At 33.4% G+C, this 18,890-nt stretch overlaps 1 protein-coding gene across 2 annotated transcripts in view; it reads right to left on the reverse strand.

Annotated features, from left to right (window-relative positions):
* Nucleotides 1-17,317: 17,317 nt before the first annotated feature.
* LOC133192080 (uncharacterized) overlaps nt 17,318-18,890 on the reverse strand; it is a 239,734-nt gene continuing 238,161 nt past the window's right edge. For both annotated transcript variants that reach the window (XM_061327930.1, XM_061327931.1), the window contains one exon: nt 17,318-17,630. In XM_061327930.1, the coding sequence (XP_061183914.1) occupies nt 17,497-17,630 (134 nt within the window). In that variant the 3' untranslated portion in view covers nt 17,318-17,496. The remainder of the gene's footprint in view (nt 17,631-18,890) is intronic.

The raw sequence follows: 18,890 nt of genomic DNA on the forward strand, positions 1-18,890 counted from the left end.
CCACTGCCTACTTATTGAAACTGGTAGACATAAGAAAATACCTCGACAACAAAGATTATGATGAATTTCATTTCTTTCTACAATGTAATTTGAAATATACAGGCAAGGAATAAAAAACATGTAAGATAATTGTTCCTCATTCTATCTCAAATCACCCATACAGAAACTTGAATATATACTTAGCCCAACAATTGAAGCTATACCGACTGTTTTCACTTTTATAAAACAATCATTAGAATTAAGAAATAAAAGATCCACATCGGTGTAACATATAAGGAGTAAATTCCTTAAATTGCACCTATTGTATAAATATGTATTCATAGTTCTTTGTTTTTTTCTTATTATGTATTGTATTGCTTGACCCATATGGGTGTATTATGCAATAAAGAATTATTATAATTTCATTTAAAAAGTTACTCTGTGATTACAACACAATTGCTTTATAGAGCTCAAAACTTTAAGAACATTGAGTACAATGTGAAGGTCCTGCAACAATATGCTCCATTTTTTGAAGAATATTAAGTGAAATAGTGCTGAAAATATTATTTTCTTTGTAGCTTGTAACACAAGCATTGATTGGTTATCAAATCGGGTGTAAATTTTCATACACCCTGCTTGAGCCCGGAGGTAAATAACGAGACGTCACAATGCATAGTTTCTCAGACTTTCTCAATGATAAAAAGTAAAATAACATAATGTCACGATGCATTGTAGCACGTAGTAAATCTTATCGATAGCTTGAAACACAATTGGTTGGACTTGAGTTTACAAAAAATTTATTTGGGTACATAGGAAATAAATTTGTTACCTAGGTCCAATCAAGGATGTTCGAGGATTTACTCCGATTGTAGTCTTTCTGCCCTAGGGTGTATGGAATAAAACCCGGAATAAATCTCCGTACACCCTTTATTGAGCCTTGTCTACTGAGTAAACATATAAGTGAAATGAGGTGGATTTGAATATGCAGTATTATTGACTTGTTGGTGATAGAATTCATTTTGTAACTTTTCAACAGATTGAAAGATATGGATGAGAGACGAAAAAACATGTATGAAAAAGTCAGTGCATCTTCACAAAACTATGTCTTGATTCCATTTACTTAAAGAGGTGCAGGTACAGTTTGTACACCTGATGCTTTCCAGAAGCGACCAGACATGAAACCCACTCCACTATAAATCATTGCCAGGAAGTATAAATTTATGTAAAAAAAAAATCGTTTGAACTTGACTAGAAAATACAATACCTTGAAGTGAAAATGAAAGTGATTTATATCATCTAGGACATGATACTAATCTATAATAGATTGAAACTTATAATTTATTCCTAAATATGTAAAAGATATGTGTATAGGTAAAATATACCTGCATGTGATGCCCGTTCTGCCTGTAAAACAAAATAATCATATACTTCTGAACAAGAAGCTTCTCCCTAGACAGTCCAGTTCTGGAAAATGAGCTAAAGCTCCTTTTAGTCACCTGAGCTGAAAGCTCAAGTGAGTTCTTCTGATCACCAGTTGTCGGACATCTGTCCATCTGTCTGTCTACCTGTCATTCTGGCTGTCTGTATCTAAAGTTTTCACATTTTTGTCTTCTTCTCAAGAACTACTGGGCCCAATTTTAACTTAATTTCATACTTTCAAGGAAATTTTCATCAACACAATTCTCGGTCTTGAAATTTTTTATAGTGAAGCAAAAGTGGACTAAATAGTGGAACCAAACCACGATCAGGTTACGGAAAATATCTGATAAAATTATTACTCACCATGTGGGCTATAATATCCTCAAGAGTTGGTCGCAAAATTACTCACATTTGCAAGTGGGCGGGTGAATATTTGATTCCCTGATTTCCAAGGGAATATAAAATCTTTTAAAAAGCAGGGCAAAAATTACTAATGTGAGGGTTGTGGCCCATGGGCCTTTTGTTTGATATCTCATTGATTTTTAGGAAGTATAAATCAACATTAATATAAATGACATTTTCAGATATACCTAGCATGCAAATTGACTTTAACTATTTAAAAAAAAATGTGTCTTTTGATCTTTGCAGGCAAGAAAACATGTACATGTACAGATGATGCTTCAAAATTTCCAAGGAAAGTACACATATCACCAAAGTCTTGCAGGAAAAAAATAACTTTCTCTAATGCTACTTCCGAGAGCATAAAGGATAAAAAATATTCCTAGACACACAGCAATCACAAGGACACAGACTTTATTGTGTAACAATTCAAAACTGAAAGAGAAATTATCACCTGCCATAAAATCATTTGTTTTAGGAAGCATTCGCAAAGGAGTGAGATTGCTCTTGGAAAACAAAGACATTCAGTCCAAAGCAATTCAGGGTGTTAAAGATGCCATTAAAATTGAATTGTCAAACACACTGTCAAGCAATGCTCAGATCTTCAAGAAGCCTAGTGTAGATAATATGAAAATTTCAAAATGGAGGAAATTTCTGAATGTTTGCAAGACAGTGCTCCATTAACATGGAACACTCTTACTGCAGTTAGTGAAGGAAGTGAAGACAGTGAAGAAAATTTGATTAAGACAGTTACATCAACCTGCATTCTATTGAATGCCAAAAATAAACAACTGAACCATTTTCAACATATTGTATTAGTTGCACTTTGCAACAATCAACTCCAAAGAGAAGGCATAAACATTCTTCATAAACTTGGATTGTATGTATCACATTCAACTCTTCAAAGGACTTTGATTGAGGCAAAGTCAATAACTGATACAGTAATGCAAAAATTTAGGGGGATGTTGAGAAAAATGCCATTTGTCTTTCACAAGGTGCCATTACACATGATCATGCATATCATCTGCATACTGCACATATTAGTGATCATGCCTACCAGATTTCCCTAGTCTATGAACACAACTTTATCCCCAGGATATAGATTCAATATGGACAATCTCGACTTATATATTCGCGTGAGAGATATGACTCAAGAACATCAGAATCAAAGTAAACATTATGTGCAGTTACTTCCTGTTAAAGACAGAGTAAATTGTGAGGGACTTGAGGATAGTCAACCAATTGGTGACCTGGCACAGTTGAAGAACCATCAATTCCTTCCCAATGCTTCTGACAATAATTCCCTGAGGGAAGATTTTATTCATGTGGTTTCTCTTATCCTTATTAAAAACTACACAGCATTTAAAGTGTTTGAAGGAATTTATGATGTAGGATTTGACCACCAATACTCAGATGTTATGAAAGAGAAATCCATTGTGATAAAGAATAAAACTTTAATGTTTCTTTTTTTGTTTAACTGCATAAAAAAAAATATAATGTGGTTTGTTTCTAATAAGACTTAGTATGCATTACCCTAAAATGTGGTGCATAATGATCTGCATAATTCTATATACAGAAATATACACAGAGAAACTCTCGCTAAAGTGTCGTCACAATGAGGCTACAGAGATGTCAATAAAAATATGACGATATAGGGCAGCGAGAAATTCAAAAACATTTAGTTTTTGAAAATGTAAAATGTAAATATAACGAATGTTTTTAAGTTAAGTGTGAATTATTGGTGTGTAAATCACACAGGCTTGCACGTAGACATATTTTTCATGAAGCGCTACGCTTTTTATGAAATATACCTATGACAAGTAAGTGTGATTTACACACCAGTAACTCACACTAAACTTAAAAACATTCCTTAATTGTGATACTAACGGATATAATGAATTACATTTACGAATCAAAATCATCTGTCCCTGGCACATCATTATAATAGTGTTTTACTGTATTGTTCAATTCTCCTTCCAAAAAAGATACAAAAACAAAAAAAATGTAATAGATCTATAAATTAAGAAAGAGTTATGGTAGGTAAATTCACTTGAATTTGGTAATTGTCATTTTGATATCCATGTTTAAAAAAACAGTTTATGTACATCTATTTTCATACCCCCAAAATTATATTTCACAATTTTTAAAACTATTTTAGGTTCATAATAAGCCTTTTATCAAATTGAATTAAGTAGTGTGTATGATGTTTATGATCCTTGTTTAAACTGAGATTCTATCTGATCTTTTGAAAAGAGCATTTTATCAAATAACAAGTTTCATTATGTTTTAAAAGATGAAAGACCTGAGGTTCCAAGGAAATTTTTTATTGGTTGATTTTTTTTTTTTTTTTTTTTTTTTTTTTTTTTTTTTGAGTTGATTTATCTAAATTTCAGTTTCTGTTTGTTTTTCAGTTATACAGGGGGGAGAACAGCTGATTTCAAACAAAAAGCATTCTATGATCAGATAGGAAAGGGAACAATAAGAGAAGCATATAGATATGCAAAGATTACAGTATCTGAAATGTTTATCTAATCAATGCAATCAGCTTTCTTAACATGTCATTAAATGCTATACGTATATCAAAAACAAAAATTTTTAGTTCAAACTATTTTATTTTAGAAATTCTTATGCTCTGTTACTACTTTTAGGCAATAAAAGAACTTAAAATGTTGCATAAATGTACATCTAAGTGTTTTGTTTCAGATACCATTAGGTATTTTGGATAAAAATGAAAATTACTCAAATGACATGATCGCCATTCTTCAACATTTACACCAGTACGTTCCAAAAGCTCGCACTGAAGATGAAATTGCGACAGTAAATGAGAGGTATATCAGATACCAACTTAGTGCTCGTAAAAATAACATCATTCAATTGTCAGTGATTGATATTTGGTGGAATATCCCTCTGGGAAATCAAAATAACATATTCTATCGCTAATTATACATAATTTTGTGATTTACAACAGATCTATAATATTGAAAGCATTTTTTTTTTCAACCAAAAAATATAAGGTTATGTTAAGCACTCAAGCTTTTAAAATAAGCATGTTTCTTTCAAATGTATCAATATTCCTAAAATCTGCACTGTGTCAGATTATTATTTTTATTGTGAATATTTTTTAATGAATGTGTTAGGGAGAAATTAGTTATGTTTTAAGTAAAATGGAAACAGAATTGATAGTTTACAGGTTCTAACGAACAAGTCATAAATTTTCTTAGGGAGATGGATAATCATTTAAGGGTCATCCCGTTAGGTGGAGATCAACTGACATGTGAAAGAGTGAGAGGTGCCCATAGAAATTGCAATGATGGAGATTCAGCAGAAGAGATACTCGAAGGCTGTGTTGCGATGATGGAAGATTTTCATGAGAAAATTAATTATTTGCAAGTTAGTAATATGTGTTGATTCAGTTAAGACTGCTAGCAAATAGCAATCTCATTAAAAACTATACAACTATTTATATAATTATGCTAATGCAGTACTGCTTATACTCTGCCTTTGTTCAGGAAATAAACTTGTTATACTTTATTGGTTCCTAAAAAAGATTTTAGGTAGAATTCATGTAATTTAAAAAATAAAATCTCATGATTTGACAGGTCATCCTGGATAGATTTTATAAGAATGGTTTATAAGAATGGCAGTCTGTACCACCTGAAATGTTGCATTTCCAGAAAGAATGTTGCAAACACTGTGCAAAGAATTCATTATATCTTTAAATTGTTCTTTGGTTATATCAGTAAGAGTGAATTGGTTCTCAGAGGCTAACAGAGCTGGATATCAACAACTGGCGTAAGTTTGGTTTTCTCGACCATTTAACTAGGATAACATTCAGTAGCCCAAAGTCTATTTCTCTGAAAAATCGTACACTCCTACTGGTGCTCAAGAAGTGTCACACATGCCTGAGGCAATTCAATCTAGTGGAAACGCCAACAATGACCAGTCCTAAGACATGTCTATTAATTTGTATCCGTGTTCGATCGTCAAGCCCTATTTTGAAAAATATCAAACAGATATCCTGCGATCAAATTTTCCTGAATACCTTGTTTTTCCTATATATTGTTGAAAATCAAATTGTCAATTCACAGACTAAGTGCAACACTTTTTCTTCTATCTTTATGAATGTTGGAAACGCTGACTTGATAATGAAATAATCTAAATTTAAATTAATCTACATCTCTTTCAGCATGATTTTTGACGTTTTTTTTATTTTGTGTGTGTATTTCATTTGATTTACTGTCTGACAAGGCGGAGAAAATCAGGTTGTATTTTTACGAAAATGAATTTAATCGAACAAGAAATTAGATGAAATTAAAAGAAGAATAATCTATGATCAAAACCCCTTTTCTCTGAAGCTGTACGAGTATATGAACTTCTGTCGTAATTTTATCGTTTCCTTCCTTCAATTTCTGTGCACGCTTTTCATCAAACAGTAACAAAAAAAAAAAAAAAAAAAAAAAAAAAAACAGAAATCTTTTCATTTGTCGAATTTGGTAAATTGTGCATCAAGGGTCCCACCTCACACAAAATTGGAAGACTTTCACATCACCAAGCCAGTGGTTCCACAGGCGAGCTTATTTAGTGTCAATACAGACTTTCTTAACTTGACTCGCCCCCGAAGTTACGTCAAATAAATCGAGCGATTCGGACATATTAAAATGGGGAAAATATTCTTCTTCGCGAAATATTTTAAAATAGAATTCCAAAATTTATTAAATAATCATTCATTATCATAACAACAAAACTTAACGCGTTATCAGAGCAGAAAACGTCAAAAACGAAATGTGCGTTAAAGTGCGTGATTGCGGGATAAAGGTATATGCGTTAAAGTGCGAGACTGCGGGGAAGGGGGTTAAATATATCGTAATGTATATTCTAAAAATCACAATTTTTTTGCTTTATATAAAAAAAAATATGTGAATTAATAAGCAAAAAATACAAGTGTAAAGTTGTGACAGCTTGGGTAATGAACATTTTCGGTTGGGAGAACTTGTACAGCTGTCAGCGACTACGGATAAAGAAGTGTGGAAACCATGTTGTGCAAAAATGAAATAACTAATACAAACAATTAAGGACATTGGCAAGTCAGGGCTATCCGGAGAAAAAAGGTTTAATACATGGGTTTTTTCACTTGTAAAATAGTGATGAGAGAGTGATCTCCCTTGTAGAATTCTCTAAGCGGTGAAAACCAGTAAAGCGTATGTTATAGAGGTAAACAAAAGCACGTGCACTTCCTTCAACGGGTAGAATCATATATACAGCAAGAAAGAAAAGTAGTAATGGCTTTGATGTACATTGTATTCAGGGACAAAGAGCAAACAAGTCGTCATTTACTATAGTTATGCTCAGTATGCTGGGAAGGGCAAAGATGTGACATATGCTGAAAGGTAGGTCGACCATGCCGACTGAGAACAGTTCTTAGGTCGTGTGAAGGAATCAGCATTTAGTAATTACGAATAAAAGTTAAAAATAAATCCATGCCAATATTTTTATGACAATGTGTTTCAATCAATTCAGTCAATTACATGATAAAAACAATCAACCAGTCACTTGACCAATTTTAGCTGTTCAGGGACGCAACTCAAAAATGATGATCGGTGCCGGTATATCCATGTCTTTTTTCTATATATTCATTTTCAACCAAAATATCTAGAAGTCATAGGAAATGAAGTTACAATAATGTATATAATACAAAAACTGTGTGAAATAAATGGGTTTTGAAGAAATATTATGGTAAAAAATTATTTAGGTCCCTTTTATCAACATTTTACATAGGAAATGCATTAAGAATGGTAAAAACACTATTTGACAAAATCTAGAAAAGAATCCTGGATTGGTAGGTAAAACGATCCATAATATAGCCTATTTAGTACATTTAAACCTACTCAAAAGTTCTTGAAAAATTCTACACAATAACCAGGAACCTTGCCAATGTCCTTAATATAATCTTATCAACCAAAATGGTTATTGGATGCATTCATGGTTCAAAACAAAAAAGTATTCCATAATGTTACATTTGCGCAAAATACCAAACGACAAAACCGTAATACTACTAAATGATATAAATATGTTCTTTATATATGAACAACAGTATTTCTGACCCTTTAAAAATAATATAAATGTTATCAACATTGGTTGAGGCTCAAGTTCAAATTCTAGTTCGAAAGAGAAATTTGGAGTATGGCTCCAAATAATTTGTGTTTATAAAACATAGCTTCAAATTCTGACTCAGAAGTCGAGTACATGCTCGAAATGAAGGTTGTAAAACTTGCGAGTAAGAAACAATGTGATGTTGAAAGCTGGAGTAAGCTTTGTAAAAATTAAGCTTTACTCCGACAAATGAGATACTGGGAACACATTCCACAAAATTTTCGAGATAGAACAAGCGTCGGGTAAGAGATGTAATGAATGAATTGTAAAGAATGACAAATGAAATTCATGGTTGTATGAACCTAAAAGGGGCCAGTAGACTCCCCTCCTTAAATAATCTTGAAATATATAATAAACGACAGAAAATAAAGCTACTTTAGATCTGTGACATCCCCATCCCCAGCCCCTCAATTGAAAACATCTGATGACCTTTTTTGGCTTGCCAAGGAACAGGCACGTAGCCTCAGGGGGCTAGGGGGGCCTGCTCCCCCAACTTTTTCCAAAAAAAAACCTTTTACTACTGAAAATGTTCATTGAACATTGCCGGGTTGCCCCAGCCCCCCCCCCCCTTCCCCTTCCCAAATTTTTATTGCAGTATGGCAAAATATGGGCAATGTTGTAGTTAATGAATAAAATTGAGTAATGAAAGAAATTGGAACCTATTTTGCTCGTCAATTTCGAGTTTGCTGATTTTTTCTGACTGCACCACACCCCACTTTAAAAAACGATGCTTCGTCCCTGAGTAAAGTTTTCTTGGTGGTATCCACCGAAAATGCTTGGTTGTGCCCTCGAACTAAAAATGTGCTTATGGGCCAATTTTATTTATGTATTGACCCAACTAAATAATTCTTTATTTTTTAAGAAGGCAAGATTGTATGATATGTACTTCATCTACATATGATATGTGGTTCATGTTGTGAAGTAATTTTGTCACACAAACGTATTCACTTTAAATTAAAGAAGAAATTAAAGAAGAATATTTCTAGAATGAGGACCCTTCTCGGGAATAGAATATAGAAACTGGCGATAACCATAAAATGAAAGAAGCTATAGAATATTTTAATTTTTGTAATCATTGAAGTTTTGAAGATGAATGCCGAGTTTTTTTGCTTGATTTTTTTAGTAAATGTCCTGTAAGTGCGTCTCTTACAAAAATTACATCAAACCGCATTAGTTTAGGTCTCCAACTAAACACAGCTGTCTGCTCAGCTGCTCATAATATCAATGTTGCCATTGATCATGGAAATTCAATTTAATTTATAATAAATTATTAATAATGACTTCAAGAAATAGTAAAAAGTGTCCTCTTAGAAGACTTCATTTTTGACCAACTAAAATTTTAGCATTCAAAAGCTTTCAGGGGCTTCACCCTTCGGGGAATCCCAAGGCGCCCCCAGACCCCCTGCCTTATCAGCTAGCCTCGCCCCAATTTAAATCCTCTATCCACCCTTGATTGTATAAGATGCATATGTCAGAGTAGTAACTTAATTCATAATATGTTTCAGAAGTTAAAAAGCCCTTAGCGATGTTTGACCACATCCCAATCTAGGTGTAAAAAGCAGTTTAAAATACTAGTAATATTTTTAGTGCATAATGAGCTCCATACTGGAGATCCATAGTCGCTATTTTGTACATGTTCAACCCAACCGAAAATGTCCAATAACAATGTTGCACTAACCATGCTAGTCAATAATAATATGGTCAATTACATGTACATATATAGCATTTCTCTATTGACTACCTTTATCTCTTGTTAGATTTTATCCAATTTGATTGATAAATTAGTTCTATTTGTGTTTTCCCTTCAATAATAACACAGATATTTACTTGTATATAAGATAGAAACCAGATGATCAGATAAACCATCGCAAACATCTATATATGACATGTAACCAAACGTTGTCTGAACTCTACCTTTTAAATGTAAATGATGATTTTCAAAAAAAGTTGTTGTTTTTTTTTTTTTCGGAACATTAAGGCAAGCATTTTTTTTATTTTTAGGTTTACAAACCCGCCGCTCGAGTTTTTTAATTTTCAGCAAAAAAAAAAAATAAAAATAAAATAAAATAAAATAAAATAAAATTGAGAAAAACGACTTTTTTTCTTTCCCGATGTCCAATTTGAGTCGGGATCGAGATTTCAAATTTATGAACTCGTACTTCCGGTTTAAGATTATATTGAACAAAACTATGGGTGAAGTGAAGTCCATTTGAAGGTAAAATAAACAATAGCCTGAAGAAATGAAATATTTCGATTATATAAGAAAACAATTATATACCAATATATTCAGGCATATAGTATTGTTTTTGAATGTGACAGCCATTCCTATTTGCAACCATTGTGTGACCAGTGGCAAGGAGCCTGTTAATAGAGTATCAAAAAAGAAGCAAAAATGAATGTACAAAAGTCATTAATTTATGCAAATTTTTTTTATTTTTTTATTTCCTCCTCCTACGGGACTTTTTCATTCTGGTGTTCGTAAACCTAAAAATAAAAAAAAAAATGCTGGCCTAACTTTAAAAAAAATAATGTAATATAGAGTGATTACTCTATATTACAAGTAATCATGATTACATGATGGAAAAGTAATCAGATGTAATCGATTACTTTAAAAAAATGGCTGCAATCAGCTTGTAATTGATTACTTTTAAAATCCACATCCGTGAATTTGGAACACACCACTGAAGAAATTGATATGCAGGAGCAGCAAATCAGGGACATGTTTGATGCAGTTGAAGGGAAATACTCATGTGTTGAATGTCAGCGAACTTACAAGACACGCGGACATCTTAAAAATCACCTTTTAAAAGAACATGAGTGGCAGCTTCATCAATCAAATCAAGAAGCTGGTAAAGATCTTGATCGGGTACTTCTTTACAGGGCATAGTTCATGAAATGTGCTATCTTATTTAGAGACACCAGTGATGCTTATGAACTCGGAGATGGAATAGAAATATGAACAATTCTAAATTTCAAATGCTTCTCTCGGGAATTGGACATCACACAAAATACCAACTATGGCTATTCCGGTTTTAGCAGATTATCACTGCTTACAGTCCAAGAGAAGCATACGAGTACAAATTGAATTACACAACCAACTTAAAAGGAGGAACTGATCATAACATCTCCAACGATAATTTGGTCGAGATTTTGGTTCATCGACTAAAAAAGTTGCAATCTCAAGGATCCAGTGTGACGTATGCAAGTGCCCGAAAATCAACATTGACTCGTCAAATACAAGACGAAATCAAGGAAAATTTGATCGAAAAGTTTGGCCTGAAGAAATCAGGAATTACTCGCCCGAGCACTCGTGTTAACAATGTTGTACTCATGGTGAAAGAGAAATGGTCTACTGCAAGTGTATTTGATTACATTCCTGGTAGAAAATATGACAACTTTAACACTTTTTGTGACTTGTTTTCGAGGATAAACATGACAAATCTACACAAATGGTTAAGTAAACAAAAAGAGAGGCTGTAAATGAAAAGAAACCTAATAAAAAAAATATACAGAAAGCTGTTGTTCTTATTTGTTTAATTTGTTGAATTGTTAAATCATTATTTTAATAATTATTATTGCAGGTTTTTTAGGGTCTTTAAATCAAGGGCCAGGACCTTATTTCCATTTTAGAAAAATAGCAACAAATGATTTAAATCGGGAAAAAATACATGTATAATTCAAACATTTTTATTTCATATTATATATTTATTTCCATTGTCCTTTGGGAATTTTTGTTAATGAAATTGAAAAAAAAATTCTACTTGTTACCATTGGAAATGGGGGAGAATAACCCCCCCCCCCAAGACCCTTAAAAAAGCCCCTGCAATGCTTTTATCAGAGAATTTATACAGTCTCCTTCTTTTATGCATAATAACAAGAAATACGCAATTAATTCTGAAAAAATTTAGTTAACCTTCATCCTCTTCATCAGTATCTTTGACATTGTACATAATATCATCTCCAACAACTTCATTAATAATATTTGAAATTTGGTCTGCAACATCATATGACCAAATGGGACAGTTTTGTGAAATGTCGTCAGGTGTAAAAATGTTTTCTACCTGCTGAACTACATAGCTAATGATATCATCTGATACACCATGCATCAAATCTGATTTAACCAGAGTTGAAAAATTGGACAGTTTAAATTTTAATGCATCCAATTTCTGTCTTAATAATATTCTCGCTGTCAGATGAATTAATGATTAGGTATATCTTTTTGCAATTCAAACAAAAGTGCAGGGTGGGTATTAGGACAGACATCAAGTTCACATTTACAAAGTTTTTCACAAATATCACATGTATGCATTGGATTACCTTTTCCAATTTTACTTCCATACGAAGAACACAAAAAAAGTCAACGTCTATACTTAGAGTCTTTCGCTAATTGCACTAGTTCCTCTTCTACTCGTTTTAATTGTCCCTTATGACATTTATAGATTATGAGTTCATGGAAAGAAACCTCATCCCTTCCAGCCCTACCCATCTGCTGAACCAAAGTGTCCATCTCCCTTGGAAGGCCATAATGAATGACATTATGATCCCAATAGAAATTTACGCCCATGCTAGTTGAGTTTGTACAAATTAAAATTCTTATTTTGCCTTCTTTTGCCATATCTGATCGAATTTGTTCTTTCTTGCTCTCTGCGGTTTTGCTATGGAACATCTCATACAATTCACTTTTCCTTTTTCGCGTCCTAAAAATTGAATATATTTTTGAGAAATCAGTTGTAGAATCTGCAAAAATGATATGTCTTGGAAGGTTTTCTTTCTTTCAAAAAAAAAAATTATATATTAATATTTTTGCCAATTTAACGCTATTACATTAAACGGGCAATAATCAGCATATGGTAGGATATTTTGCAAATTATAAAACACAAAAATTATTTTTACATTGTTGTTGAAAAAAATCTTTCGTATGTGTATCTTAATTCGCTTATTTAGGTTATGTGTGATGTCATAGTTGTTTTTTCCCGTCCTCGAGAAAAATGTCCTCGAGAAATGTAAACATCACACGTTTTTACCATGCTTATGTCTTGTTTAACTAAGTCCTGTGCAGTATTGAAGTAAGCTTCACCTTTTAATATTTTTACAGTTAATCAACCAAATTAAGGACTTCATCTTCAATGTAAATTTTTAAATATTGAATGAAAGAATTTTTGGGAAATAAAGTTTATTGCTGTTTAAGTCGTCTGAAAAATACTTAGTTTTTCCAGATGTAATGTGATTAAACAAGAGGCCCAAGGGCCTTGAATCGCTCTTCTGATTAACTGTACAACCTATCACTTCTATTTGAAGCTTCTAAGTATCCTGCATATTTAGATAAAGTCTTGAAATTCCAAAGGTAGGTCATCATGACCTACATTTTAGATGAAACATTCTGAGAACCCAAGATGATTCTAAGCTAATTAGTACCTGAGAATAGGTCATGGTGACCTACTTATCACTTGTTATTCTCTGAGGACCCAAAATGCATCAACTAAGTTTGATGATTCTAAGCCAATTGATACCTAAATATTTTTAAAAATTATAACCATCAAATTTCAAAAGTAGGTCAGAGTGACTTTTTTCAGATGACATACTTTGAGGACCCAAGATGCATCAACTGACAAAGTTTGATGATTCTAAGCCAATAAGTACCTGATATTCTTAAATTAAGTCATAAAATTTCAAAAATAGGTCACAGTGACCTCCTTTTCAGTCGACTAAGTCTGCGGACCCAAGATGCATCAACTGACAAAGTTTGGTGATTCTTAGCGAATTAGTACCTAAAATATTTAAATAAAGCAATAAAATTTCAAAAGTAGGTCACAGTGACCTACATTTCCATCACCTTACTCCGAGGACCATCCACTGACAAAGTTTGATGATTCTAAGCCAACTAGTACCCGAAATATTTCATTATAGCCATATAAATTGAAAAGTAGGTCACGGTGACCTACTTTTCAGAAGACGTAGTCCGAGGACCCAAGATGCATCAACTGACAAAGTTTGATGATTCTAAGCCAAATAGTACTTGAAATATTTAATTAAAGCCATAAATTTTCAAAAGTAGGTCACGGTGACCTAATTTTCAGTTGTACTCCAAGGACCCAAGATGCGTCAACTGACAAAGTTTCATGATTCTAAGCTAATAAGTACCTGAAATATTTAAATAAAGGCATAAATTTTCAAAAGTAGGTCTCAGTGACCTACTTTTCAGTCGACTTTCTCCAAAGACCCACGATGCACAAACTGACAAAGTTTGGCGATTCTAGGCCAATTCGTACCCGAAATATTTAATTATAGTTATATAACTTTAAAGTAGGTCACGGTGACCTTCTTTTCAGCCGACCTACTCTGAGGACCCAAGATACATCAACTGACAATTTTGATGATTCTAAGCCAAATAGTACCCTAAATATTTAAATAAAGCCATAATAAATATGTTTTATGGTCCCAAGATGCATCATCTTACAAGATTTAATGATTCTAAACCTCTCAATATCAGAATTAATTACCTTAATTGTTTTGAAAAAGATAAGCCATAAAGTTCAAAAAGTAGGTCAAGGTGACCTACTTTTCAGTTGACGTTTTTCGAGGACCCAAGATACATCAACTTACAAAGTTTTATGATCATAGGCATTAAAATGTCCAAATTATGCCTCTAAAACCACCTACAAAGTTCAAAAAGTAGGTCACTGTGGCCTACTTTTTAATAAATATGTTTTGAGGCCCTTAGATGCATCATCTTACAAAATTTAATGATTCTGAACCTCTCAGTATTCAAATTAATAGCCTTAATTGTTTTGAAAAAGCTAAGCCATAAAATTAAAAAAAGTAGGTCAGGGTGACCTACATTTAGTCGAGGTACTCCGAGAACCCAAGATGCCTCAACTGACAAAGTTTGATGATCATGGGCCTTAAATTGTTCAAAATATGCCTCTTAATCATGTTGAAAAAGAATGGCCGCAAAATTTAAAAAGTAGGTCACCGTGACCTACTTTTGAGTCAACATGATATGAGGTCCTTAGATGCATCAACTGACAAGATTTGATGATCCTAGTCCTTATAGTAAGCAAAATATCAACATTTTAATAAAATGTAATTTTTGGTCAATTTTGAAGTGACCTTGAGACCACGCCCTTTGCCCCAGGGTGATGCCTTGAACAATTTTTAATTTACAACATATCCTCATCTTTTTGTGAAAGTTTGGTGATAATCTGCCAAGTGGTTCTTGAGAAGAAGATTTTTTAGCAACCAGTACTTTTGTTTCTATTTTCCAAATTATCTCCCCTTGTTTACGGGTCACAACCCTAGTGTTTTAGTATAAACGGGAGCCCTTGGGCTAAGGATGCCCTTTGACAAATTTGACAATAATTGGCCAAGGGGCTCTTGAGTTATGGCCCATATTCTAAAAAGTTTACGCACACTGCACACCGCACAAATGGCCATAGCATTAGCTCTTTGAGCCTTTGGCTCAGGAGAGCTAAAAACAAGAGGCCTACGGTGACCTACTTTTCTGTCAACCTACTCCGAGGACCCAAGATGCATGAACTGTCAAATTTTGAGGATTTTAAGCAAAATAGTACCCGACAATATTAAATACAGCCATAAAATTTCAAAAGTAGGTCACCATGACCTACTTTTCAGTTGTCGTACTCCGAGGACCCAAGATGCATTAACTGACAAAGTTTGATGATCCTAAGCCAATAAGTACCCAAAATATTTAATTAAAGCCATAAATTCTCAAAAGTAGGTCACGGTGACCTACTTTTCAGTCGACATACTCCGAATACCCAAGATATATCAACTGACAAAGTTTGATGATTCTAAGCCAATTAGTACCTGAAATATTTAATTATAGTCATATAAATTCAAAAGTAGGTCACAGTGACGTACTTTTGCGTTGACCTTTTTAGAGGACCCAAGATGTATCAACTTACAAAGTTTTATGATCATAGGCATTAAAATGTCCAAATTATGCCTCTAAAACGCTTTGAATTCGAATGCCTGCAAAGTTCAAAAAGTAGGTCACTGTGAGCTACTTTTTAATAAATATGTTTTATGTTCCCAAGATGCATCATCTTACAAGATTTAATGATTCTAAACCTCTCAGTATCAGAATTAATGACCTTAATTGTTTTGAAAAAGATTAGCCATGAAGTTCAAAAGGTAGGTCAAGTTGACCTACTTTTTAGTTGACGTACTTTGAGGACCCAAGATACATCAACTGACAAAGTTTGATGATCATAGGCCTTAAATTGTTCAAAATATACCTCTAAATCATTTTGAAAAAGAATGGCCGCAAAATTTTAAAAGTGGGTCACCGTGACCTACTTTTGAGTCAACATGATATGAAGTCCTTAGATGCATCAACTGACAAGATTTGATGATCCTAGTCCTTATAGTAAGTAAAATATCAACATTTTAATAAAATGTAATTTTTGGTCAACTTTGAAGTGACCTTGCCCCAGGGTAAATCCCCGTGCAAATTTTAATCTACAACATATCCTCATCCTTTTGTGTAAGTTTGGTGATAATCTGCCCAGTGGTTCTTGAGAAGAAGATTTTTTAGCAACCAGTACTTTTGTTTCTATTTTCCTAATTATCTCCCCTTGTTTAAGGGTCACAATCCTAGTTTTAGTATAAACGGGAGCCCTTGGCCCAAGGATACCCTGTGACAAATTTGACAATAATTGGCCAAGGGGTTCTTGAGTTATGGCCCATATTCTAAAAAGTTTACGCACACCGCACAAATGGCCATAGCATTAGCTCTTTGAGCCTTTGGCTCAGAAGAGCTAAAAATTGCCTTTTTGAATTTCAAACTTAGTCATATTCTGAAATATTTTAAGAGATACATGTCCACTAACATTTCTTTTTATCTATGCTTTAAAATTCCAATTATGGACAATATGATGGGCCCGTAAACATGGAGAATCAAAACTTTATTGGACACTGTAGGGCTTGATATTTGTTAATCAATATTTCTAAAATAAGATAAGAAACCCAATTTTATAACTGCTTTTAAAATACGTGGGACATACTAAATTAGCGATATACAAAGTATGAAAAAATTAAATAACATTTTTTTTTTAATTCAAGGTCCTTCCCCTTAAGACAAAGTTGCTTTTGTTTATACGGTGTCATCTGAAGGACCGGTCTCCATGTCCCATAGTGGGATTCGAATTCGCAACGTAAGGATCAACTACTAACAGTCTAGAGCAATCGCTCTAACCGCTGCGCCACGCGGGCAGCAATAGGAAAAGGTAAAGAGAAATGTTATTCTGGTATTTTTCACGTCTTAATGACAAGCAGTGCAAACTTTTCAGAGAGCCTTCAAAGAAAAAGCCTCCCCTCTCCTCGAACCGACAAAAGCATATACATATCATTCAGAGAACATACAAACTAGTTATTTAATACATACTAAAACAAATACATCTGTGCCTTATTTTAATTATTTATGTCAACAGTAATCATATTATCAGATGTTGCAGCAACTTAAGGATATTATACAGAATGTAAAATTTCTGCAAGAGAGTTAAACTCCTGCTTTACTTAGTTTTTTCATCATGCGGCTTGAGGTTCCTCCTCGTACGTAGAATTAATGTGACTCGATTCAATGTCTTTAACACTCAAGTAAGCATATTTCTCTTTGATGAAGTAGCCAATAGCTCCGAAGAAAAAGTATCCAAAGCCACTTCCTGTAAAATACATAAATGATCTTTACTATTGGACTGCTGGTGTTCGTTAAATAAAATCATAAAATTATTCACTTTCCGTTAACAGTAGAGTATCAAACAGGTTCCCCTATTATTTCTATATTTCTATAATTCGATGACGAGGTATATACGGAATTTAAATTTAAAAAGTGTTTGAGCCTCCTTCTGAATATAATATTCATATATATATTACTCTTGCTTCCGGTGGGACCAACAAGTCTCGAAACTGTGAAAGAGATGCAATAATGTGATGGAAGTTTTAATTAATAAAAGAAACGTTGCAATTTTCGATTTCTTTGAGCACTGCCGGTGATAGCCGCAGAACTGTAGCGTAAGGATTTATATTTTAGTCTTTGACCATAACGCAACAGATCCCGTAATGTAAATAAAGTACAATTTACGGCGCAAGATTTTCTGCGCACTTTGGGATTGTATTTCGGCACTTTCCAGCATTGGTCAATCAACGACATTTCATACCCTAATTCTAGACATGTACTATAACCAACCTGTATATTTTACCCACCTCCTAACCGTTTATAGTCGTCTCTACAGACCAATAAACTCGCTTGTTGTGAATTTCTTGTCGAATGGCATAACGAGTTTATGAAAAGTCGAGTCTATGAAAAAAGCAATTTTTGGCCTATTTCGGCTTGACCGGAAGTGACGTCTTTTGGCGATCGCACTATCTCCTGGTTCCTATTTTGAAAAACGTTGCTTCTTTGATGTTTTATTAATTCTCAATAGTTTTTGAGATATTTGGCCCTTCTAAGCCCCTTATTTTAGGGGGTCAGTCCCATTTCCTTGATATCGTTCGAAAGATCTTGTAATTATGTACTACTTTCGTTCAATATGCTTCAAAAAAATATTTACAGGTGAAGAAATATTGTAGACTAGAAATATGTCCATAGGTCATGAATGCCCCGCCGAGGGTATATTACTAATGAAGCATTTTAACACAAATTGAGAAAAGTGACGTCAAGGTCAAAGGAAAGGTCAAGGTGAAAAAATATTGATGCAGTTGAATAGCTTTCATCAGTATGTATCAGCATATGAAGTTTGACACTAACTTAAGAAAAGTGAGGTCAAGGTCAAAGGAAAGGTCAAGGTCAAAAATTGTTGATGCAGTTGATTCAGCATATGAAGTTTGATAACACTTTCTTGAATGGTATCTTTAAAACTGAACTAAAAACTTATTTAAGAAGAGTGAGGTCAAGGTCAAAGGAAAGGTCAAGGTAAAAAATA

This window comes from Saccostrea echinata, unplaced genomic scaffold (genome assembly GCF_033153115.1).
Source record: "Saccostrea echinata isolate AGI-Se365-2 ecotype Australia unplaced genomic scaffold, CSIRO_AGI_Sech_v1 ptg000025l, whole genome shotgun sequence".
Lineage (NCBI taxonomy): Eukaryota > Metazoa > Mollusca > Bivalvia > Ostreida > Ostreidae > Saccostrea > Saccostrea echinata.